At 57.8% G+C, this 22,475-nt stretch overlaps 1 protein-coding gene across 2 annotated transcripts; it reads left to right on the forward strand.

The window, feature by feature from the left end:
• The first annotated feature begins 755 nt into the window (after nt 1–755).
• Nucleotides 756–17,074, forward strand: ANXA6 (annexin A6). Of its 2 annotated transcripts, XM_027682330.1 has the most exons (26): nt 756–875; nt 3,178–3,238; nt 6,150–6,234; nt 6,510–6,604; nt 6,762–6,875; nt 6,961–7,051; nt 7,161–7,240; nt 7,317–7,373; nt 7,546–7,639; nt 7,722–7,817; nt 8,075–8,133; nt 8,410–8,532; nt 8,753–8,811; nt 9,232–9,310; nt 10,181–10,262; nt 10,515–10,609; nt 11,031–11,144; nt 11,646–11,736; nt 12,204–12,283; nt 12,486–12,539; nt 13,850–13,867; nt 14,712–14,808; nt 15,085–15,180; nt 15,472–15,530; nt 16,273–16,395; nt 16,712–17,074. In XM_027682330.1, exons 2-26 carry the CDS (start codon nt 3,221–3,223, stop codon nt 16,769–16,771), a joined length of 2,019 nt encoding a protein of 672 aa, XP_027538131.1. In that variant the 5' UTR covers nt 756–875; nt 3,178–3,220; the 3' UTR covers nt 16,772–17,074. The 2 variants fall into 2 exon arrangements, with proteins under 2 accessions (XP_027538131.1, XP_027538132.1); XM_027682331.1 differs by lacking the exon at nt 13,850–13,867.
• The last annotated feature ends 5,401 nt before the right edge of the window (nt 17,075–22,475 follow it).

Genomic DNA, 22,475 nt, shown 5'->3' on the forward strand with positions numbered 1-22,475 from the left:
TGCCCGTGGCTCTTAGGGAGGCCCAACAGCTCCTCCAGCCCCTGCTGCAGCTTCTGTGCTGGCTGGGGCAAAGGGTGGTGGCAAAGAAGGAGGTGGGTGAGGCAGGGAAAGAAACGGCCTCAGGGCACTGCAGGCAGCGGTACAGCCTGACAGGAGCATCCCGGAGAGGCTCAGCATGCTGTGCTGCAAGGTCCTCTCATCCCTGTGTCTGCAGCACTGGAGAGAAGGTCTGGGGGAAAACCAGCTCCCTGTACCAGCTCTAGTCCTGCCCCACGGGTGCTCATTGCAGAGCCTTGCTCAGCACCTTCCCCGTTAATCAGGTCCTGAGGTGCCAACCTCACCCTTCCTTCCTCCAGCTCTTGCAGAGAGTCAGGGCTGCACGTTTCCCAGCCAGGAAAAGGGGGGATGTGGCTGACAACAGGACCAGCCCGGGAGGCAGTGGGGAACCCTGCTCCCGGCATTCCCCAGGAAACCACAGCGGGGGGTGGGATGGATGGGGATGAAATTTCCGTAGCTGAAGTGCAATCACTGGCACTGTGCCCGTCACCGCTGCTGGCACACGGCCCCTGCACCCACCGGTGGGGCTGTTGTGCCAAGTGAGCCCCTTCCCCATACCTGGGCAGGGTGGTTTTGCGGGCGGCATTGGGTCCCCCCGCACCGCGGGCATCTGGCTGAGGTCTGGCGTGGGAGCGGGTGTGGGATGTGTCCCTGGCCCCGCTGCCACGGCAGGCGGGGACTGGAGGGCTCATGAGCAGTGACGTCTCCGTCTCGCCGCGAGGAAACAGCTGCTCGCCAAGGACGAGCGCTCGGCCACAAGAACACCCCGAGGGCGGCGGCTGCTCCGGCGAACACCCCGGACAGGCCCCGTGCTGCCGGTCAGTGCCGGGGGTGCGGGGGGGGACGGGCGGGTCTGCAAACCCACCGCAGCAGAGGGTGCCAAAGCCACCCTCCTGCGAGCGGAGGAAAGCCCTGGAAAGCCCTGGCTGGGCGGTGAGCCGTGCGAGCAGAGGCTCCCTCCAAGGGGTGTCTGCAGGGGGATCCCTGCTTTTTCCTTTTTATGAAAAATCGTCCCTTTTTAACAAGGCCCCGGGGGGAGCTGCGCTGCCTGCGGGTGCTTTTTGGGGTGGGCGCTGGCGTTGCTGCGGGGCCCATGGGTGTGTCCCGGCCAGGATGCGCCTTTGTCCACGCTTTGGTGCCGCCGCGGCTGCGGAAACACCCATCCCTCCAGCTGGGATCCAAGCTGAGGATCCCCCCTGGTTTGGTGCCTGTCAGGTTTTGCACAGGTAAATGCACCCTACGGCACCCCAGAGGCTCGGAGCTCTAGAAGGGCAGGGAAGCATTTTGACGGTGGGGTGGGGGGACTTCCCTTGCCCCACCAGGAGGACGGGTGCCGGGTTTTTTTAACCCGGGGAAGCTCCCTTTGCTCCCCACAGGCAGGACAACGTGGTGGGGCACTGGGTGTTGTGGCCTCTGTGCTGGGGGAGACTCACAAGGCAGTCGGGCTCCTGGGGTGCAACCCCCGAGCCCAAAGCTGTCAGGGGGCCCTTGGAGACGCTGCTGGGGGGACAGATGCTTCTTGCAAAGGCTGTGCACATAATTTGGGATTTCTTACTTTTTGTCCAGGGAGGCCCATAACCCCAACCTCTCCACTGTTTGGGGGAGGAGGTACCTCCATGCCGGGGCACTGCCGCCCCTGGGTTTCACTGCCCAATGGATGCCATGTGTTTGTCCAGGCATCTTCCCAGGGCTGCTCCCCCACCCTCTGCAGAGGTGTTGGCAGCAGTGGGGGACAGGGACAGGGCACTGCAAGGACAGGTTGGGAACTGGGTGTGGTCCGCGATTCTCCGCCACTGCTGAGATGAGTTGGGTGGTCTCAGCCCAGCTGCCACATGAACCTGGAGCCGGGCAGGAGGGCTGAGCTTCTCTGCTCCCAGGAGGGCACACAGCTTCACCGAGTGCTCCAGAGTGGCATTAAAAGGTTGCGTGGGTGGGGGTGGGATCCCTTGGCACCCACCCAGCACCCGGCCGCAGTGCGGCCCCGCTGCGTGTGGGGCACACGGGGGCTGTCCCCCAGCCAGGAGCCATGTGAAGGGTCACCGAGGCTCCCCAGCTGAAAAGGGAAGGGGAGGTGAAGGCAGCTGTGGTTTCCTGCAAAACTTCCTCCACTCAGCAAGGATGCCTGTGGGTGCCACAGCCTTCCTGCACCCGAGTGGGGGGACTCAGCCACACCTATGGCTGCAGAGTTGGGTCTCCCCCTCCATGACTGCTCTCGTAGGGATGTGTGGCCAAGCCAGGGAACTTCATGTGATTTCTCCTGCTCGCTCCATGGCATGAAACCAAACTCGTCCAGGGTCAGAAATCCCCCCAGGGCGGCCCTGCTCTGCCTTGAGCTTTTCTGCAACGTGTCTCAGAGGGAGGGTGAGCGAGCAGGGAGGGGGCCGTGCCTCATGGCTGGCCTCAGCTGACGCTCAGCGGTTCATTCATGGCCGAGCTCCATTTTCCAGCTGTTTTCCTCCCTCTGCCAGCTTCCTCGGAGCAAATGGCGCTGTCTGGGGACTTTCTCTGGGAGGGTGAGGAGAGCCCACACCGCAGTGGGTTGCAGCTATAAATGGTGCTGGTGTTAGAAAACAACCTGCACGTTACCCTGGAAACCCAGCTGTGTTTCCTGGGCTCCAGGATGTGTGGGACCGGTGGTGGCCTTGATCGCTGCATGGAAACTCAGATAAAAGCTGGTGGGAGCTCGTGGGGGCTGCCCAGCCCCAGCACCACGAGGCAATGGGACATCCCCAGCAGCTGGGATGGCCCCAGGGCTTGGGGGCTGCAGGGGAGCAGAAGGGGCATTGCGGGGTGCAGTGAGATGGGCCAGCCCTGCAGAGGATGCTCAGCCCATTTCCACATATTCAGCACTTTTATCCTCTCCAGTTTCTCTTGGCGCTGGCAGGAAGCTGCACGGGGCCCATCTGCACTGCCCCTGGCCCTTGGGGTCCCCAACTCGGTGCCAGATACCAAAGGCTCTGGTGACCACAGGGTGGCCAGCAAAGCCCCTCTCCCTGATCCTCCCCACAGTACCTGGCATTGCCCTCCCTGCACCCGTGGCGGGAGCAAACCTTCCCTTAACTAACACAACCCACACAGAGGGGCTTTGGCTCACACTGACCTTTCTGTTCCCTCTCACAGCTCCTCCTTGCCCTCGCTCCAGTGATTTCCAGCTCGGGAAGCCATGGCACCCAAAGGAAAGGTAAGGGTGACCCCCACGCAGCAGGGACGGGGACTGGAGTGCTGCAGAGCAGACCCCAGAGCTGGGGCAGTACCTCCAACATGCAACAAGGGTGGTGACATGCAGGGACACGATGCTGCCCAAAGCCTGTTTACATTCCTGCCTCTCCAGCCAATGCTGTCTGGATGTAATGCAGATGGGGGAAGTGCTGGGCTGGGGAGCAGGGACAGCGAGGAGCAAAAATCCTTTTGGGACCACAGTGGAATGGGGGAGAGAAGCAGGGCCGTGGGAAGGGGAGAAGAGATGTTGCACTGGGGATTTGGGCTTCCACTGGAGAGAAATCCTGCCTGATCCTGCAAAGCATGCAGCCCCACTTGGGCCTCTCCCCCCTCCCCAGCCTGGATTACTTCCCACTCCAAGCCAGGGCTGGTGCAATGTGGCAGCTGGGTGAGCAGGTGCTCCCTTGCAGCCAGGAAAACATCTCGGCGTGGGTGGAAAACCCTGCCTCGGTGGGCAGCTGTGGCTGGCGAGGTACAGCCTGCTGGAAGGGGAGGAGTCCCAGCCCAGAGCCTCCCTTCTCCGCTCTGCTTTCCATTCCCTGGAGAAATTAGTTGTTTCCTCCAGCCCAATTACCTGAAGCTTCCTGCCCAGCCGAGGCAGTGATTGCTCTGGGTGGAGAAACTGATTTACAGAGCAGATGAACATTCCCCTGCGGTGGTCCAGGACCCCAAGCAGCCATGTGGTGGGAGAGAGCTAAGCCATGCTGGGAATTTTGCTTCCACCCTCCTGGCCCCAGTGTGGCTTATTTTTAGCTGGGAGGTCCCGGATGGGCCGGGATGACTCAGAGGCTGGAGGAGGGGAGGCGGGAGGCCCATGGCAGCTGAAACAGGGGATTGAAAGCAAGATGGGAGTATGAAGAGTATGCAGTGGGTGGGATGCTGTTTCCCGCCTGAGTGATGTTTCTGCCCCTCCCTGGGGCTCACTCCCACAGAGAATGCAGGGAGCGTGGGGTGATGCACAGCACTGAGCTCCTGCCTCAGTTTCCCTTGCCCTGGCCAGGGCAGCATTGTGGCAAGGCAGGCAGCTCATGCTTGGAGGGTGCAGAAAGCAGGAACACAGCCCTGCTCCCCCTCTCCATTTAACCATGGCCAAAATCTTGGCTCCCCAGCACCACCTGTGCAACCCCAGCACCCTCTGGCCACCCTTGTTCACTCCTGCTGCCTCCAGGCACCTCCTTTGCCTTGCAATTCCTTTACATCTCTGCAAGACACGTGTGTGGCAGCAGCTTGTGCCAAGCCAGGAAGGGTCTGGGAGCTGCCGGGAAGCGGGGCTAAATCCAGCTCTCCCGATGAATCACCTGCAATACGATCTGTTCCGTGCCCACCAGGCTCCCTCAAAGGGCAGCATCTCCTCTTGGTCCCTGCCACATGGGACACCAGTGCCAGCAGCTACTCCTGACAGGGCCTGTGGGACGTGCCCAGTTTCCCTCTGGAAAAGTGGCTACAGAGGCTGGTTTCTTTCTGAAGGTGCTGGTGATGTGCAGCAGAGCTGTTGTGCTGGGATGGGACCCAGGGAGCTGTGGGTATGGAGCTGCCCTGTGTCCATCTCCTTGGGTTCGTTCCTGGAGGCACAGGGACACTGGTGCCCATCTTCTCTGAGGACATGTTGGCTTTAGATGCCCATGCTGGCAACGGGCCTGGGCCTTTGTACAGCTCCTGGGGATCTTGAAGAAGCCATACAGCAGATCCTGAGTAGGTGATTCCAGGGAGGTGCACATACCCAGCTGGCACATGGTACAAGCAGAGCCAAGGGAGGATGCTCAGTTTCCCAGGGTGCTGACACAACTGACAGCCCCAGCTCAGCCTGACTGTCAGCCCTCCTGTTCCCTAGAGAGACCGCTGAGGAAATGCTGCTGCTCAGCAATTCCCACTCTGTGCCTCTGTAGGGGATGCATCCCAGTTCCTTATGTGGGGGCAGGCTGGTTTCACATCTGCTTCCACCCAGGGTGGTGCTGATCTCGTTCAGAGTCTGGCCCCAGGCTCCCCCGGGGGGAGGGGGGACCTCCTTTTTCCTGAGGTCTCTAGGTGTGTTGCTCCTGGGCTCCCCATTGTGCATCCTGGAGGTGCAGAGGAGCAGACAGCATTGGATCATGTCAACCCCCAGGATTTCTCAGGCTCCCAGGAAAGTCTTTCCCAATATCCAGGGTCTCTGCTCTAACCCCTCGGATCAGCCTGGGCCCCACGGGAGTGCATTCTGGGGCAGGGCAAGCTGTTGGCAGCTCTGGTGCTTCTCAGTGTTTTCCACTTAGCAGCCCATGATGATTTTGTGCCTGTAAATTTGTCTCCTTGCTTGGAGGCCACACAGAGCTTGGGCATCCTCAGCACCCAGAGGGGTTCCCTGCTTGCAACAGGCAGTGGAAAATTATTTCTTTCATTGTTCTGAATCCAGCCCTGATAACTCTCTTCAGCCTGGCATTGCAGGGGGATGACTCTGGTCCTTGAGCGCCTTCCCCTGCATTCAGGGTGTCCAGTCTTCCCTTGGGGCCTCCCCTTTTCCTGCCACCCCCCCATGGTGGTGCAGGGAACTGAAAGAGCTGAAGGACCTTGTCAACAGACCCCCTGGCTCCTGCTGGCATGGTGCAGAGGGCTGTATCTGGCTTACACATGGGCACAAGCAGCAAACAGTGATATGAGAGTGAAGGCCATGGATGTATTCCCGTGACCTGGCACACAGTTTATGCAACCAGGAGAGCAAACACGGAAGAAAACAACTGCAGAGAAGAACAAGTGTTTATGTTTGAGGCTGAGCTTGGCCTTGGGCAACCCGAGCAGAAACGGATCTCACCTCAATCCTGCTCAGCTTCAACTTCTCCTTCCCCCATCCTGCTGGGGCTGCTCCTTCCCCTTGTACCTTCTTGCCTCCTTTCCCCTAGGTCTACAGGGGCTCGGTGAAGGATTTCCAAGGCTTTGACGCCAACCAGGATGCAGAAGCCTTGTACAATGCCATGAAGGGATTTGGTATGGACACTCCTCCAGACTGTCACCCCGGGGCCACCCTCCATGTCCCCTGTTCCTTTGGTTGACCCTTGCATGGCTGGGCATCCTGTAACACCTCCCCTCTCAGCTGTCTGCTTTAGCAGTGCGCTGAAGCTCTCCTAGTTCCCATTCCTCCCTGGGGACAGCTTGGCTCTGCTTCTCCTCCCAGCCCCGACTCCAAAGCAGCTTTGGGCACAGCAGGATGGCTGTGATGAGCCCAGCCGTGGGCTATCCATGACTTCTGGCTTTCCCCACAGGCAGTGACAAGGAGGCCATCCTTGACCTCATCACATCCAGGAGCAACAAGCAGCGAGTGGAGATCTGCCAAGCCTACAAGTCCCTCTATGGGAAGGTAATGGCAGGAACACTCCTGGTCCCTGCCCCCACTGCAGACACAGGTGGCCGTGGCTGCCACCAACCAGCCCACACAGGGAACCACCACTCCCTGGACACACTCAGAGGTGCTGTGGAGCAAAGGGTCCCCCAGCCCCTTTCTCCCCCTCCACCAGGACCTCATTGCAGACCTCAAATATGAGCTGACAGGGAAGTTTGAGCGGCTGATCGTGAGCCTGATGCGTCCCCCAGCTTACGCTGACGCCAAGGAGATCAAAGATGCCATCTCGGTAAGGGGTGGGCAGCCCCCCCAGGGCCCCTCCAAGGGCACCCCAGCCAGCCCCACTGCTCATGGGGCTGTGTCTCTGCCCGCAGGGTGTCGGCACAGATGAGAAGTGCCTCATCGAGATCCTCGCCTCCCGCACCAACCAGGAGATCCACGACCTGGTGGCTGCCTACAAAGATGGTGAGGGCTGGGGAAGGGCAGGGGCTGCCCTGTGCCCCCATGGGCCAAGGCAAGGGCAGAGGTGAAGGGATCCAGCTCTCCAGGCCCTGACCTCTCCCTCTTCCATCAGCCTATGAGAAAGACCTGGAAGCTGACATCGTTGGAGACACATCAGGCCACTTCAAGAAGATGCTCATCGTTCTGCTTCAGGTATGTCCGTCTGTCCAGCATCTGTAGGTGGTGGGTGCCTGTGCCCTGCAGGGCTGAGCCCATCCCTGTCCCACAGGGCGCCAGGGAGGAGGATGACGTGGTGAGCGAGGACCTGGTGGAGCAGGATGCCAAGGTGAGGCTTGGCAGGTCACTGTGACATGTGGCATCTGGGCAGGGACAGGGCTGGTGGCACTGGGACCATCTGGATTTGGGCTTGCGGAAGGCGTGTGGGTGCCAAGAGCACCCATGCACGGGTAGAGCCCCCCACCCTGACTTGGGCTGTGCCACCCTCCCCATCCCACAAGGACCTGCTGGAAGCTGGCGAGCTGAAATGGGGCACGGATGAGGCCCAGTTCATCTACATCCTCGGCCGGAGGAGCAAGCAGCATCTCCGCTTGGGTGAGCATCTCCTGCAAGCTCGGGGTGGGCTTGGAGGTATCTTGTCAGCTCCTCCAGGCATTGCCTTGCTCTCATCCCACAGTCTTTGATGAATATCTGAAGATTGCTGGGAAGCCAATTGAGAGGAGCATTCGGGGAGAGCTCTCTGGTGACTTTGAGAAGCTGATGCTGGCCGTGGGTAAGCCAGTCCCTGAGTGGGGATGCTGCAAAAACATGTCAGTGGCCTTGCTGGAGTGGGAGGGCTCAGCACCAGGGCCAGCAGGGTCAGGGCTGCGGCTGTACCTGGTTTTATGGAGCTCAGGGAGGCTCCTTCAGGGTGGGTGGGGATGCTGGATGTGGTTCCCAAGGGGTGTGGGTGCTCGGAGTTTGGGAGCACTGGGGGCACTGGTGAAGCTGGGTGCTGGCATCCCTCACCATGCCTCAATTTTCCCGCAGTGAAGTGTGTCAGAAGCACAGCAGAATATTTTGCTGAAAGGCTCTACAAGGCCATGAAGGTGAGTGAATCACCCCTTCTCCACAGGGTCCTCCACAGCATTGAGGGGAGCTGGCCAAAGGAGGGCCCCCCTACCATGGGTGCTTCTGGAGAGCAGGGTGACACAGGTCCATGAAGACAGGACCTATGTGACCTGGGATCTCTGCTCTTTCCTCCAAAGGAGTTATTTCTTCAGATCCAGGGCTGGGTAGAAATTGGATAGAGGGTCCCACGTGTAGTGGTTTGAACAGAGTTGTTTGGCCATCCCAGGCTTGATGTGAGGGTTCCTCCATTGCAGGGGCTGGGCACAAGAGACAACACCCTGATCCGCATCATGGTGTCCCGCAGTGAGATCGACATGCTGGACATCCGGGAGGTGTTCAGGACCAAGTATGAGAAATCTCTCTACAACATGATAAAGGTAAGTGCTGGGGATCCCTGGTCACCCTCCAAGCAGCTGCTAGTGCTGCCTCCCTTGTGATGCCAGCACCCCTGGGAGGGCTGAGCCTCCTCCCCAGACACCCTGTGCCAGGTGTCTGTCTCTAAGGACAAGGCTCAGGGAGACCCCTCTCCATGAGCCTGTCCCATGGCACTACCTCGACCCTACCTGTGTGGTTCTCCATCTCCATCTGCCTTTCCAGGAGGACACTTCCGGGGAGTACAAGAAGGCCCTGCTGAAGCTGTGCGGAGGGGACGATGAGTAAGACCACCTGTCACCCCCTCTTTGTCCCTCTTCATCCCCTTGGTGCTGGGTACCCACCTCTGGGTCAGAGCCTGGTGGAGCGCCTGGACCAGCAGCACCTCTGCAGGGACAGCAGTATAGGAGGCCCTGTGGCCCCTCTGCATGACCAGCCATGGTGCCATGGTCTGTTCTTGGCATGTGGGAGCCCCACAGGGCAGGGACAAACCCCTGCAGGGAGGGTGCTCTGCTGTGGGATTCACCACCCATTTCCCCCCATTCCCACCCACCCACAGCAAGTACCTGGCTCCTGCCCCACGCCCGGCACCCAGCGGATACAAAACGCCCCTTGTAGAGGGGCATAACAGAAAGAGGTGGGGCTGCTGGTGGGTGCGGGGCCCCCGTGTCTCACTGTCCCCTGTCCTTGCCCTCCCATTGCAGTGCTGCAGGTGAGTTCTTCCCCGAGGCGGCGCAGGTGGCCTATCGGATGTGGGAGCTTAGTGCGGTGGCCAAAGTAGAGGTTAGAACCCCCAGCCCCCCTGTACTCTCTCTCTGCTGCCTGCCGGCTTGGGACCCCTGGCTGCTCCTCTCTGCCACGGGGCACGGCCAGCCCCTCAGCTCTGCTCTGCCTCTCGCTCCTCTCTCGATGCCGTTCTCTGGTTTTGGGGTACGAGGTTGGCAGGACGTAACCCTGGCAGGGCTGGCCGCCCCCCATGGGCTCCACTAACCCCCTCCTCTCTCTGAGGCCTTCCTCTCTCGGGGCTCTGGGTCCTGCATGTCTGTGAAATGCATCACGTGCAGCCCTGGCTCCAGTGCCCATCTGAAACCTCCTGCTCCCTGGGGTAGCCCAGGGCTGGCCGGGGCACGGCCGTGCCGTGAGGAACCAGCACCCTGCATGCAGCTGGAGGCACCTGCAAAAGGGTGCTTTGGGATGTGCAGAAAAGACACCCTGAGGCCTACATGGAAGGAGAATGGAGACATGTTCAGAGCTGTAAGGAGGGTAGAATCACAGAGCAGGAGTGGGCACCCTTTCAGCGACTCCTCTTCTGGCTCTCAGTGATGTGACCAGCCCAGGCTGAGGTGTCCCAGTGCTAGGGGAGGCAGGTGTGACACAGAGCAGGACACCAAGACTGCAGGGACTGTCTGTTGCTGTCTTCTTCCTGCTCTTTGCTGGCCTGGCTATGGTTTGCCCCTTAATGGAAGGGGTGACAGGGGCAGGGACATCCTCACTGAGCCCCAGGTGCTTGCACTAACACATGACTTGCTTTGGCCTCAGCTTGCCGGGTGGCACCTTTCCTCCCTCTCTCCATCTCCCTCCCTCTCTCCATCCTTCCCTCCCTCCCATCCTCCCATCTCAGAGATGAACCTAAACCCCTCTGTGCATCCACAGCTGCGAGGAACTGTGCAGCCTGCGGGAGACTTCAATGATGATGGGGATGCACAGGTGCTGAGGAAGGCGATGAAGGGCCTTGGTAAGTGGGGGGCAGGAGTTCAGCCGCTTCCTGTTGCTCCTCAACAGCTCCTGGGGCAGAAAATCCATGCTAGCCCATGCAGGGCTGCATGGAAGCCTCAGGGGGAATAGAGAGATGGTTTTGGAGCTGTGGGAGCTCTCCCTTCCCCACCTGCCGAGTTTGTGGGGGTGGTGATGTGCCCATGATTGGGGTGACACAGTGTGGCTCTGCAGGCCCTCTCGGCCCTCCCCAGCATCACTGCTGTCATTGCAGGCACAGATGAAGGGGCCATCATCGAGGTGGTGACCAAGAGGAGCAACGCCCAGAGGCAGCAGATCCTTAAGGCTTACAAGGCTCACTATGGCAGGGTACTGCAGCCCCATCCCACCCTGCTCCCTCCTTCTCTCCGTATCCTGCCCCCTCCCACGCAGAGATCGGCCCCTCACTGAAAAGATTCCTGCTCAGGGAGCAGTGGGCAGCTGAGGCACCCCAATGTGCCCTGGCATGACTCCCCCAAGGAAAACAGAGTTGTCACAGCAGCCTCCCATTCTGGGTGCCCCACCAGCCCAAGGGAGGGTGTCCCTTTCCCTTTACTTGCCCCATCCTTGATCCCGCACAGAGGACTCCAGAGCCAGGATGTCTCCAGATACACCGCCAAAATGTGACCTTAAACCACCCCAAGGGTCTCCCACCTCCACACTCTCCTCCCCTGTTTTCTCACCCGTGTTGCCTCGACCGGTCCGTCACTGCAGAAGCAGTTGGGGACTGAACCCTCAAATGCTTTTGCAGGACCTGATGGCAGACCTGAAATCCGAGCTGTCGGGCAGCTTGGCCAAGCTGATCCTCGGGCTCATGCTGACGCCAGCGCAGTACGATGCCAAGCAGCTGAGGAAGGCTGTGGAGGTAATTGCCACACTGCTGGTGTCGGTGCCAACACGGGAGGACAAGGTGGTTTTCGCTGTGGCTGCACCCGCAGGCTGTGGCCCAGGGCTGTGAGTGCCCCCCAGCTTCACACACTCCAGGCTCTCATTTCCTATACAGAAGGAGAGAGCAGAAAGCACCAGGACAAAGACTTAGCTTGCACTCAAGACCTGCTGGGAGCCCAGTTTGGCCTCTTTGCAGCCCAGCATGCTCAGCCAGCTTGTAGCCACAAGAGAGCCAGGGTAGGGGCAAACCAATAACATGCACTACTATCCACCAGATGAGACCACACTATCAGTGTACTTGGACACTTTCATGTTGGTTCCTACCAGCCCTTGGGGACATTTGCTGCACATGAACTTTTGGCATGTGGTTGCCCAGGGGTTAGAGCAGCCCCTCCTTGCCTGGCATCATGGGGCAGTGCCACCGTGTCTCCATCCAGTCCTGGTGCCTGCAGCTATCTGCCATGCCACTGTCTTCCAGGGGGCCGGCACGGATGAGAGTGTCCTCATCGAAATCATGGCCACACGGAACAACCAGGAGATCCGGGCTATCAACGAGGCATATCAGGAAGGTACGGCACAGGAGGGATGTGGGAGCACACAGGCCCTGGGCACAAACCATGTACAGTGTTGTGCAAGGCCCTTCCTTGGCAGCAGTTTTGTCTCTGGACTGGGTCCATGGGTCGGTGCTGTGAAGGTCTAAGAGTCCCTCCAACAGAGCACTGCTTCTGGCCTCTCTCAGTCTCACAGTGACACACCCCAGCTCTGCCATCAATGTCTCCTTTCCTGAGAGCTCTTTTGCAATGATCCCATTTCCTCCAGAGCACCTGGAGCAAGAGACTCTGCTCGTGCTCAGGGCATTATAGCTGCTGGGCTGATCCACTCCTCCCTGGGCCTGAAAACAGCAGATGGGGGAATCTGCTTCAGCCATGCAAGGGCTGGAGGATGGTCACCGCCATCCCACGGGCGCAAAAGGCACTGCTGGGTGGGAAGCTGAGCTGCAGGCAGCATGCAGGGCTCAGCCATCCCTTCTCCACAGCCTACCACAAGAGCCTGGAAGATGACCTGAGCTCCGACACATCGGGGCATTTCAAGAGGATTCTTGTCTCACTGGCTCTGGTAAGGGTGGCTCTCCCTGGGGATTGTCCCCTTCCTGCCCACAGGCAGTGCTAGGGGTCTGCAAGGATGGTGGCTATGGAGAAGGCAGAGCATCACTGCCTGGTTGGGCAGTGCTGCTGGACCCTGTCTGCCACCCCCTCACTTGGGGCTCTCCCAGGAGATGTCCTCTCCCCAGCTCCATGACTTTTGTATCCAACCACAGGGCAACCGCGACGAAGGACCAGAGAACCTCACACAGGCACACGAAGATGCCAAGGTAAAACCTGTATTGGCAGTGCTCTTATGGGCTCTGCATTAAAAAAAAAGGAGATGTTGCATCTGCTGGTCTGGAAATGGCATCCTCAGGGAAGCAAATGCTGCTGGGGCGGGGTCTCTGTAAACTGCAGTGGGAGAGCCAGGTGAAGTGATACTTTTGGAGGTAAAGCTTCCAGGCCTGATTCTTGAAGCCCTGGGCTCTGCTACTCTATGCACAGGGAAGCTGTAAACTAGGAGAGCAGCCCCAGGGAGCTCCCAGCCTGGGGACTGCACCCTTTCTTATGCAGAGCTGCCACTTTGGGGTTCAGTAACACACACTGATGCTGAAATCTGGTACTTGAGCTTCAAATGCAGCTTTGGGCTGGTCTGCAGGAGCCACCTGCTTCTGTGTGTTGTGCATGGGGCAGCCCTGAATCCTTAAACACAACAGGATCCCAGCCTCAGTCCCCAAACCGTTCCCTCATCTCTACTGGGCTGCAGCAGAACAGGACTGGAGGGGGAAGGCTGAGCAGGGGGGGTGTTGGGGGCCCATTCCCTGGCTCAGATCCTGGTCCCAGAAGACTTGTGACCCATGGGCTGTGCGCTCTGACCTCCTGCTCCTCTGGGCCAAGTCTTTTCTGAAGGGGGCTGGGAAGCTCTGAGCAGGGTCCAACCTGAGCTCTCTTGTCTGTCCTGTGCCTGTGCTGTCCTGAATGCTCCAAAGCATGGGAGAGCACTACAGCATTCCCAGCAGGGCTGCTGCCAGCAGAGGGAGCGGGTGCTGCACTGCCTGCATCTCAGCCACACATGCTGCCTGCACCCCTGCCCATGCACTGCCTGCACCCCTGCCCATGCACTGCCTGCATGCCTGCTGCATGTGCTGCTGCTCACCTCGTCCTGCTACACAGAAAGAGAGAGCCAGGGATGACAAGCACAGGGACATGCCAGCCAGGTGGCACCTGACCTGGCACCATGCTGCATTTTGTCAGCAAAGCTGCCCTTATCCCTCTGCCTGCGCCTGGCAGAGGTGGGCAGGCTGATGGGAGCCAGCCCGTGGCTAGGCAAGGATGCTCCCTGAGGAGCAACAGGCACCCAAGCCCCAGGGGTGGGGGGCTCACTTCATTTGGCCAAAGACCACTCTCCCAAGGTACTGGTGTAGAGGCCAAACTGGAGGAGGACACAGGTCCTGCTCATGGGGAAGCAGGGGAGCTGGGGACAGGTAATTTTAAGGGATTTTGCTAAACTTCCCTTGCTTTGTCAGCAAAGGATAAAGGTTGAGCAGCACCTTTTGACCCTGTTGTCTTCCTGTCTCTCTCTCTCTCTCTCCACCAGGTTGTTGCTGAGACCCTGGTGAGTGCCTGCCCTTTTGCTCCTCACCCTTCTGCATGTTTGAGGGGATGCTGTGGTCCTGGGGTGCAGGGCTGGGGCTGGGAATTGCAGCCCCACAAACTGGGCTCTTCTGACCACATGCTTGGGACTCTGACATCCTTGCTTCAGAGTGGAAGACAAGGGGACAGATGGGACCTGCAGGAGGGCACCTTCCTGCCCTTGGGGACTGATTCTGCCCGTTGCCTGCATGCAGCACCTGTGTTCCTGGCAGCATAGGACTCAGGGCTGGCTTCCCTGGCTCACCAAAAGTGGGAATTGGGGAAGGGGTGACTTTCTCCTGCAACAGCCTAATGGATGCAATGAGTACAGGCCCCTGCTGAGCCCCACAGCAGGGTGGCAGCTGTTTCATCCATGGGCAGCACTGCTGTGGCCCAGGGCGGAGGGTGGCTCCTGTGTCTGGCAGCTTTGAATTGCCTCTTCAACACTGGTCACCCCCAAAACATCCACCCCAAAGGACAGAAAAAGTCTTAAACAATGAACATTGCAAAGCTTTTACTGTAAAAAATGGAAAACATCTCTTCTTAGAGGTAACGTGTGAATGTGCAGCTTCACATCCATGCAGAGAAAATGCCTTTTTTTGAGGGGAAAAAAAGAAGCTATTTTCCTGCTCATAAGAGGCCTCCCTCTTTGCAAGAGGGTGTTCAGTCAGGGCTGGCTGGCCCAGGAGGAGCTGTTTGACATCCAAGCTGTCAGGCAGCTTGGCCAAGCTGATCCTCGGGTTCATGCCTCTCATGCCTCATGCCTGATCCCCTCTCTGCCATACCCATCCCCTTGCCTCCCTCTTCACTCTTGGTTGCTCTTCCAGAAACTTGCTGATGTCTCCAGCAACGACTCCAGTGACTCCCTGGAGACCCGCTTCCTCAGCATCCTCTGCACCCGCAGCTACCCCCACCTCCGCAGAGGTAGGACCACATTTCTCCACTGCAGCTGGACCCTCAGCTTGCATTTGGGCTGGATGGGATGGGGGTCTACCCAAGGCTGAGGTTGAGCCCTGTCTCCCCAGCAGTGGTGGGGATGAGACGGCGGGAAGAGATGATGTGGCATTTGAGGTGGCTGGTTGAAGTCACCCAAGCCTGCTCTGGTCCCGCCTGGTCCACGGCTGAGGTCTGAGTCTCCTGGGTGCCCAGGGCTGGGATGGAGTGGCTTGGCAGTGACCCTTTCCTCTCCCCCCTCCCCAGTGTTCCAGGAGTTCATCAAAATGACCAACCACGACGTGGAGCATGCCATCAAGAAGCGGATGTCGGGAGACGTGAAGGACGCCTTCGTGGCCATTGGTCAGTGCCTGGCGGGTGTTCCCTCAGGATAGGGCTCCCTGCAGGGCAGGCAGCCCCTTTGCCTGCCTCTGCCCAGGCAACATGGTGGCAGATTCCTGCTGCCTTTGGGCCATGGAGACTCCCAGTGTGGTGGTGGGGTTGAGGCATTTATAGGGCATCCAATACGGGGCCAAGCCTGCACCACTGTATCAAGGAGAGCTCGTAGTTGACCCAGTGGGTGGCACAGCTCCTTGCTGTGACACGTCCCCTGGGTGCCACGAGCCCACTTTCCCTGCCCTCTGTGTGTTGCAGTCCGGAGTGTGAAGAACAAGCCGGCCTTCTTCGCTGACAAGCTCTACAAGTCCATGAAGGTGCGGACAGGCTCTCCTGGGGCTGGGCTGAGGAGGGGGCTGTGCTGGGCAGGCATCCTTTGGGACTCAGTGATCCCATGACAGGGATGGGGTTTGTCCCCTGGCAGTCCCTGAGGGGAGTAGGGCAGGGCTGAGCTCAAACCAATACCTGGGGACAGCAGGAGATGTGTCAGGCTGGTGTCTTGCCAGAAGCAAGTCCAGCATATGTCCAAGGAGAGATCATAGAACAGTTTGGGTAGGAAGGGACCTTTAAAGGCCATTTAGTCCAAACCCCTGAAATAAGTAGGGACATCTTCAAGTAGGTCAGACTGCTCAGGGCTCCATCCAGCCCGGCTTGGAATGTTTCCAGGGATGGGCCTTTCTGGGCAACTTGTGCCAGTTTCACCACCTTCATCGCAAAAAATTTCTTCATTATATCTAGTCTGAAGTCTTCCCTCTTTCAGTTTAAAACCATCATGCCTTGTTCTATCACTACAGACCCTGCTAAAAAGTCTGTCCCTATCTTTTTAAAGCCCCCTTTAAGTACTGAAAGACTGCAATAAGGTCTCTCCAAAGCCTTCTATTTAGGCTGAACAACCCCAACTGCCTCAGCCTTTCCTCACAGGAGCGGTGTTCCAGCCCTCTGATCATTTTTGTCGCCCTCCTGTGGACCTGATCCACAGCTTGGACTGTGCTGGAGATGCCAGGTGGATCTGTGAGCCCCAGTCCCTGCAGGGTTATTTGTTCGAGCTCCTCCTTGCAGGGTGCCGGCACAGATGAGAGGACCCTGACCCGGATCATGATTTCCCGGAGCGAGATTGACCTGCTCAACATCCGGGGCGAGTTCATAGACCTGTTCGACAAATCGCTGCACCACATGATTGAGGTGAGGGGACAGGGACGTCCCTCCCCAGCTCATCACCTTGTCTGGCTGAGCCCTGGCCCTGAGCCCTGAGGGGACCCGAGCTGTGAGTGCTGCCATGAGTGACATAAGGGCTGAGCATCACCTGGGGAGGGGGAACCTGCCCCCACCAGCCTCGGTGGTGGCCAGTCTGGCTGTAGAGAGGATGTGCTGACATCTTCCACTGCTGCACAGATACCTGCAGGGTGGCCTGGACATGGAGCTGTGCCTTCCCTATGCCCAGCACCTTGAACTGGGCTTCCCCAGGGCCGTTTCTCTGACATGGGTCTCCCTCTTGCAGAAGGACACCTCTGGCGACTACCGCAAGGCTCTGCTGGCCCTGTGTGGGGGGGAGGACTAGGCGACAGCGGGAACCCCTTCTTCGTGTCTGAGCCAGCACCCACCCACTGCCTTGATGTCACCGCAGCTTCGGGGGCTTCAGGGGACGCTCGGTTCCCTGCACAGGACGACTCACTTTGCGCTGGACAGCGGCACCACATTGCAAGCGGGGGAGTCTTGGGGAGGGGAGCAGAGGGGTCTGGGTAGGGAGATTGTCTTGAAGCAAAACACTTCATACCCAAACCTGCCACTAAGCTAGGAATATACCCAGATTGAAAAGACAATTTCAAATCTGATTAATAAAACCTTACTGTTGCTGACCCTGGGGCAAGAGCAGTCGATTTATTGGGGCACATTTGGGTGGGACTGAGGAGCCTTAGTGTTTCCTTGCTCGTCTAGGCAAACTCGGGCAAGAGCCCTGCCTCAGCTCCAGGGAGGGCTCTGATGACAACCCCAAAGCCCCTGTGAACAACACTGCTGCTGAGAAAGGGGCTGAAAATGCATACGGGGCTGGCAGCAGCACAGGGATTTCACCAAGAGCTTCACTTCATGCCTCTGAAAATCCCCGGCAGGGTTCGTGCCGTTGTGTGGATGATGCTTTCATAAACCAGAGATACAAATCAGACTTGATGGCATCCATCCGTCCTCGCACGCGGTTTTCTGTGCTTTCAAGCTGCTGAAGAAGCAGTGGAAAGGCACATGCCATAGAGGCTACACCCCCAAACAGTTTGTTTGCACTTCCCCCAGCACTCAGGAGAAAAGAACTGGAATTTCCAAAAGCGGGAAATTCCAGCACTTTCAATTGTTTCCAAGCCAGAACAAAAAGTCGTGAATACCCAAGTCTTCCTCAGAACAGCTGGGTGAGGAAAGCTTCACCTTCAAAATATCAAAGCAGTGTTAGGAATAATAACACAATATTATTACAACACTTCAAAACCAGCCAAGGTTGAGAAGCAACAACATGTAGAAACAAACCAGGGAAGCTGAAACAACTTAGCTGGGTGTTATCCCACTGAAAAATCCCTTAATGCCTTCCTGTAAAACGTCCCCTTGTAACAAAATAACCGTTCTTGGTGGAAAACAGCCTGGTTGAAGCTTTTTCATCCTCCCCATAGAGATCTGGGCTCCTTTGCCTTGCCCCTGTGTGTAAGTAGGAATGGGCATCCCTGTCCAGGCAGCATCTGGGAGGCTGAACACACCCCATTCCTGCAGCAGCCTACAAGTCACCTGCTTGGCCAGAAACCTGCTACAAAGACTCTGAGCAGCTGCAGAAGATGTTTTGAAGGGAGGATGTAACCCCGATGTTCATCTGCCTGTCTCTTCCTGCAGCTCTGCACTGCAGCCCCGAGCTTTGCAGCAGAGGCACAAGGCTTCTGCAGATCAGGGATGGCACAGAGACTGCAGGGAGCAGAGCTGTCCACCTCCCTGCATCTGGGAACAGGGCTCACAGGCCCAGCTGCAACGCCCGAGGAAGTTTTGAGGCTTGGGAGACAGCCCGTCATCCCAGGAGAGCCAAATTTGGGGCAGTGGAGCCCTGTTCCTCCAGAGCAGGGGGAAAACCTGCTCGGTGTTAGCACAGGACCACAACACCCGTCATCTGCCTCCTTCCTGTTGCCAAAACAGATGCTCCTGGGGTATGTACAGGAGGGTGTGTTTCCTGGGCACAGGTGTAAACACTCTGGTGAATTTTCTGGCTGTAAGCCTACGGCCAGGGATCTCATCACCCAAAACCTGGCTGTCTTGGAGAGGCACAGGACCACAAGTGAGACCAGGCAGCCCCTTGGGGCCAGTCCCCAGCCCAGCTCCGCTAGATGCCGATGCCAGAAAGCCTGGCCGACCACAGCACTCCAGTCCCAAGGCCAGGAATTTCCCTGGTACCCGCTGCCAGCTGCTCCTATGATGCAGACAAGATAGCAGAGTCACACAGCGTTCGGGACAGGGAGGGAGGGGAAGATGGGGTTTCCTCCTTGGAGCAACTCCCTCTCCTAGAAAAGTCCTGCTGCCAAAAACCCTCTATATTGCCTCAGTGCTGTAGTAATCCATCTCCAGCAGCAGTTGCTACAGCTGGAGCAGAAACAGCCAGTGGCATTTTAATTGCTGCAAACACTCAAGCACAGTCAGTACCCAATTTGAACAGGGGCTGTTTCAGCACCTGCCCCATGCTGGGGTTGGCAGCACACCTGGGGCTGCCCTACAAGGGAGAACTGCAGACTGGCCTGAGCTCAGCAGAGCTGCCCACCCCAAGGCAATGCCAGGAGGGTGACGGGATCTTGGGAAGCACTGGCATGGCCTCTGGGACTCACTCTGCCTGGGGCATTTCCATCATGGAATGAGTGTAACCTGCGGTGAAACAAGGACCACTGAATCTAGGAAGAAGAAAATTATGTTTGGCCTAAGCCAAGCCTGGGGAAGAAAGAGCACTTGTTTTGTTTAAAGTCCAAATCACTCACTAGCAATTAGTATTAATTGACAATAAATTACGTAAAAATTCCCTGAGTGAGGACTGTTTTGCCCATGAAGCCCTCCATACGTGGGCAGGTCACAGAGACTTCAGACAAAGCAGTTTCATCCCTGTAGAATTCCAGTTTCCAGGGAAAATACACTTCATAGCACCACTCTCCAAGAATACCTCTGCTCCATCTGCTGGCTCCAAGCTACCCAATCTAAGGGCAAACTGGTGACGAATCCCGTGCCTAACCTCTGTGATCAACAAGGAGGTGAGCAGTTCAAGGAAGGCTAGGAAAGCAAAGGAGAGGACAAAACAATGGGCACAAAAAAGGGAAAAAATTAACAAGGCTGTGAGCAAGGTAAGTGCTGGAGGTGGGTCCTTGCTGGCCATCCACGCTTCAGCCTTCAAGGCTGCTGCAGGGAAAAGTCTGGGATTTACGCTTTGCACATTGACCAGCAATGTCGGGGGCAAGGGCTCGCTTCCAGGCAGAGCAAAGGCCAGATTTCACAGGTTGCAACACCCAAAAAACCCCACGAGCCCATGTTTGGTGTGCAGAGGGCCGGACCTCTTCTCTGAGTCAGCTCCAGACGCCACTGCAGATCCTCTTTGCTACCAGCCCCTGGGAGGAGCCACTTCTGGTGTGGAGACAAGATGGGATATTGGTCTTGGTCCCTGGCACAGTATGTGAGCCACTTCCATCCCACCTGTCATCCTCCCTTCCCCCAGAGGAGAGAAACACAGTCGTCATTGGGAGCCAGCAGAGGTTTCTTCTTCAGCTGTTCATCTTCCCAAGACAAAGAAGGAAGAAGCAGCCTTGCCCCTCATATCCATGTGTCCCTCACTGTTCAGCCTGATCCCCACAGTGAGCTAAGGCTGGGGAAAGGCTGAGCTCTACAGAGCTGCTCTCCTCACACCATCATCCCTGGAGCAGCTGTACAGGACATGATGACTGCTGCTGAGCCCTTTTCTCAGGCATTGCAATTGGATGAGACACATCCCGGGGAGAGAGGAAGAGGGGAAAATCCCCTCTGTGCCTGTTGTTGATTTTGGGATTCCAAATGATTCAAAGCTTAAGGCATGCAAGGAAATCCTCTGAGCACTTCCAGGCCCAGTTCTCACAGTTCTTGGCATATCCACTGTGGGACTGCACCAGGTCCCACCATAACCCATCCTCTGGTGACTGTGGAGGAGGGAGAACGAGGATGGCAGGAGGGGTGATCTCCTGCTACATGGGTGACACTGAGTTCTGCCTCACACGCCAGAGGCAGAGGGAGAAGGGAGGTCTCTTTCAGTGAGAGGGTAAACCCAAAGCAGAGGGCAAAGCAAAAGCAGCCCAGCATCCCTGAACAGCCAGGGTGTGATCCAACCCCCTGTGAAGGCAGGATACTGCAGGAGCAGGATTGCTCCCCAGTGCCTCCCTGCTCTCCTACCCCAATCCATGCTCCCTCCTGCCCTCTCCCAGCAGCAGTCTCCCAAGCTCCCTCCCCTGCCTCTCCCTTGCCCTCCATCCCAGAGCCCTCCCATCCTGCCAGGTTAATTTGAGTTCCTGATTTGCATAGGCAGCAGATCACAATGTTCTGGAAATCCCCTCCTGTAGCCAGAGCTTCCTCCCCGCTCTCACAGTGCCACTGTGGGCCTTCTGCTTCCTTTTGGTCCCACAGCACCGGGACACATCCAACCAGAGCAGCACAGGCAGGAGGTCCCAGCTGCTGATGCCAAGAGGGACCCATGGGCAGCCCCCTGAGGAGCTGAGCCCAGGAGTGGCCCCAGGGTGCTGAGCCAAACCAGCTGCACCCACTGCCTGCTCTGCTCCTGCCTTGCTCCAGGGCCAGCTCCCGGCACGGCCACCAGGTCCTGGCCGGCCCCATCGCCCCATTAGTGTTCAAGTGTGCTCCATTTGCCCAGCAGCACCAGGGATTTACTGGGCAACTGGGGCTGTTGGGTCAATTCCCCTTTGGATTCACACCACTGGGCCCACCCTGCTCACTCCAGAATGGGATCAACTTGAAGGAAGCTACACCTGATCCGAAACAAGCAGGAGCTGAGGACGGGGGAGTTCCACCAGCCCCATCCTCAGCCTGTGCTCCTTCTCACCGTTTCCCACAAGGTAGCAGTGATCAAGGCACCTTCATGTGAGTGAGCTGCCACTGAAGGTGCGGAACCCAACTCTCTGTGCCTAAAAAAGCCCTACTGTGTCAAAGTGTCAGCTATGAACGTGTCCTCACAGCCACACAGGCGTGCTCATGAACCACACCTGCCATCAGGGGAGTCTTCTCCCCTGGGAGCATGGCAGGACCAAAGGAATGAGGAAGGATCAACAGGACCTTTCGTTTTCATAGTGAGATTCCTCCTGGTGTTTGGGCCAGCCCAAGCTGGTAACCTCAGGTAAAAACACACGGAGCAGCTGGCTAGAGAGGTGGAGAGGCACCGGGTGAGAGCACACCATGAAGTGACCACTTCCACAGGTTCTCAGACTGCAGGCAGATCCCAGACCCACAGCTCCCCACCCTCCTGCCCAGCACCCCCACTCCTGCCACCCGAACCAAACAGAATAAAACTGGGCACTCCTCAGGCCTTGCAGTTCCCACCTGGCAAGGGCAGACCAAACACCCTTCCAGGTACAACTGTACCTGCTGGCAAGGAGCTGGGGAGCTGGAATCAGCCTCTATAAAATAAAACCATTTAAATCCTTGCTGTTTGTTCCAGCACCAGCTGGCTCCAGCCTTGGTTCTGACCATCAGTTCTCCTGGTGGATGGTTTCCAGGGATTACCTGCAACCCAGGCACACCATCACCTGTCTGGCTCCATCAGCAGAGACAGCTCTTTTCTGCTCCCCCAGGAAGATGCATCCTGTTCTGACTCCAGAGACGGATGAGGATGAGATGGAAATACACGTGGGAAAAGGACAATGCCTCTTGCAAGACACAGCAGTTTCTCTGAGGAGAAACGTGACATGTTTGCAAACCCAGTGAAGTTGCTCAGAAACCAGGCAAGAGAAATGATGTAACGAGGCTCTTCAGTTGCCCAAAAGTGAATCACAGCCTCCACAACAGCCCCCCCCCCACTTTTGCTGACTAATACCTGACACAAGTTGCGGCCCCTGGGAGGAACGGCACAGGAGAGCCCTTTAAGTGGTGCCTGGCTCCCTATCAAAACCACGCACAGGCTGTCTGGGACCTCCATCATGGGGAATTCCCCTTCTCCATGCCTAAAAGTACGCTCAGCTGGGCCGGCCTTCCTGCATTTGGGGATTGCAGCTGCAGAGCTCCTGGTCCCA

The sequence above is a fragment of the Neopelma chrysocephalum genome, unplaced genomic scaffold, assembly GCF_003984885.1.
Source record: "Neopelma chrysocephalum unplaced genomic scaffold, ASM398488v2 Primary Assembly neopelma1_63, whole genome shotgun sequence".
NCBI lineage: Eukaryota > Metazoa > Chordata > Aves > Passeriformes > Pipridae > Neopelma > Neopelma chrysocephalum.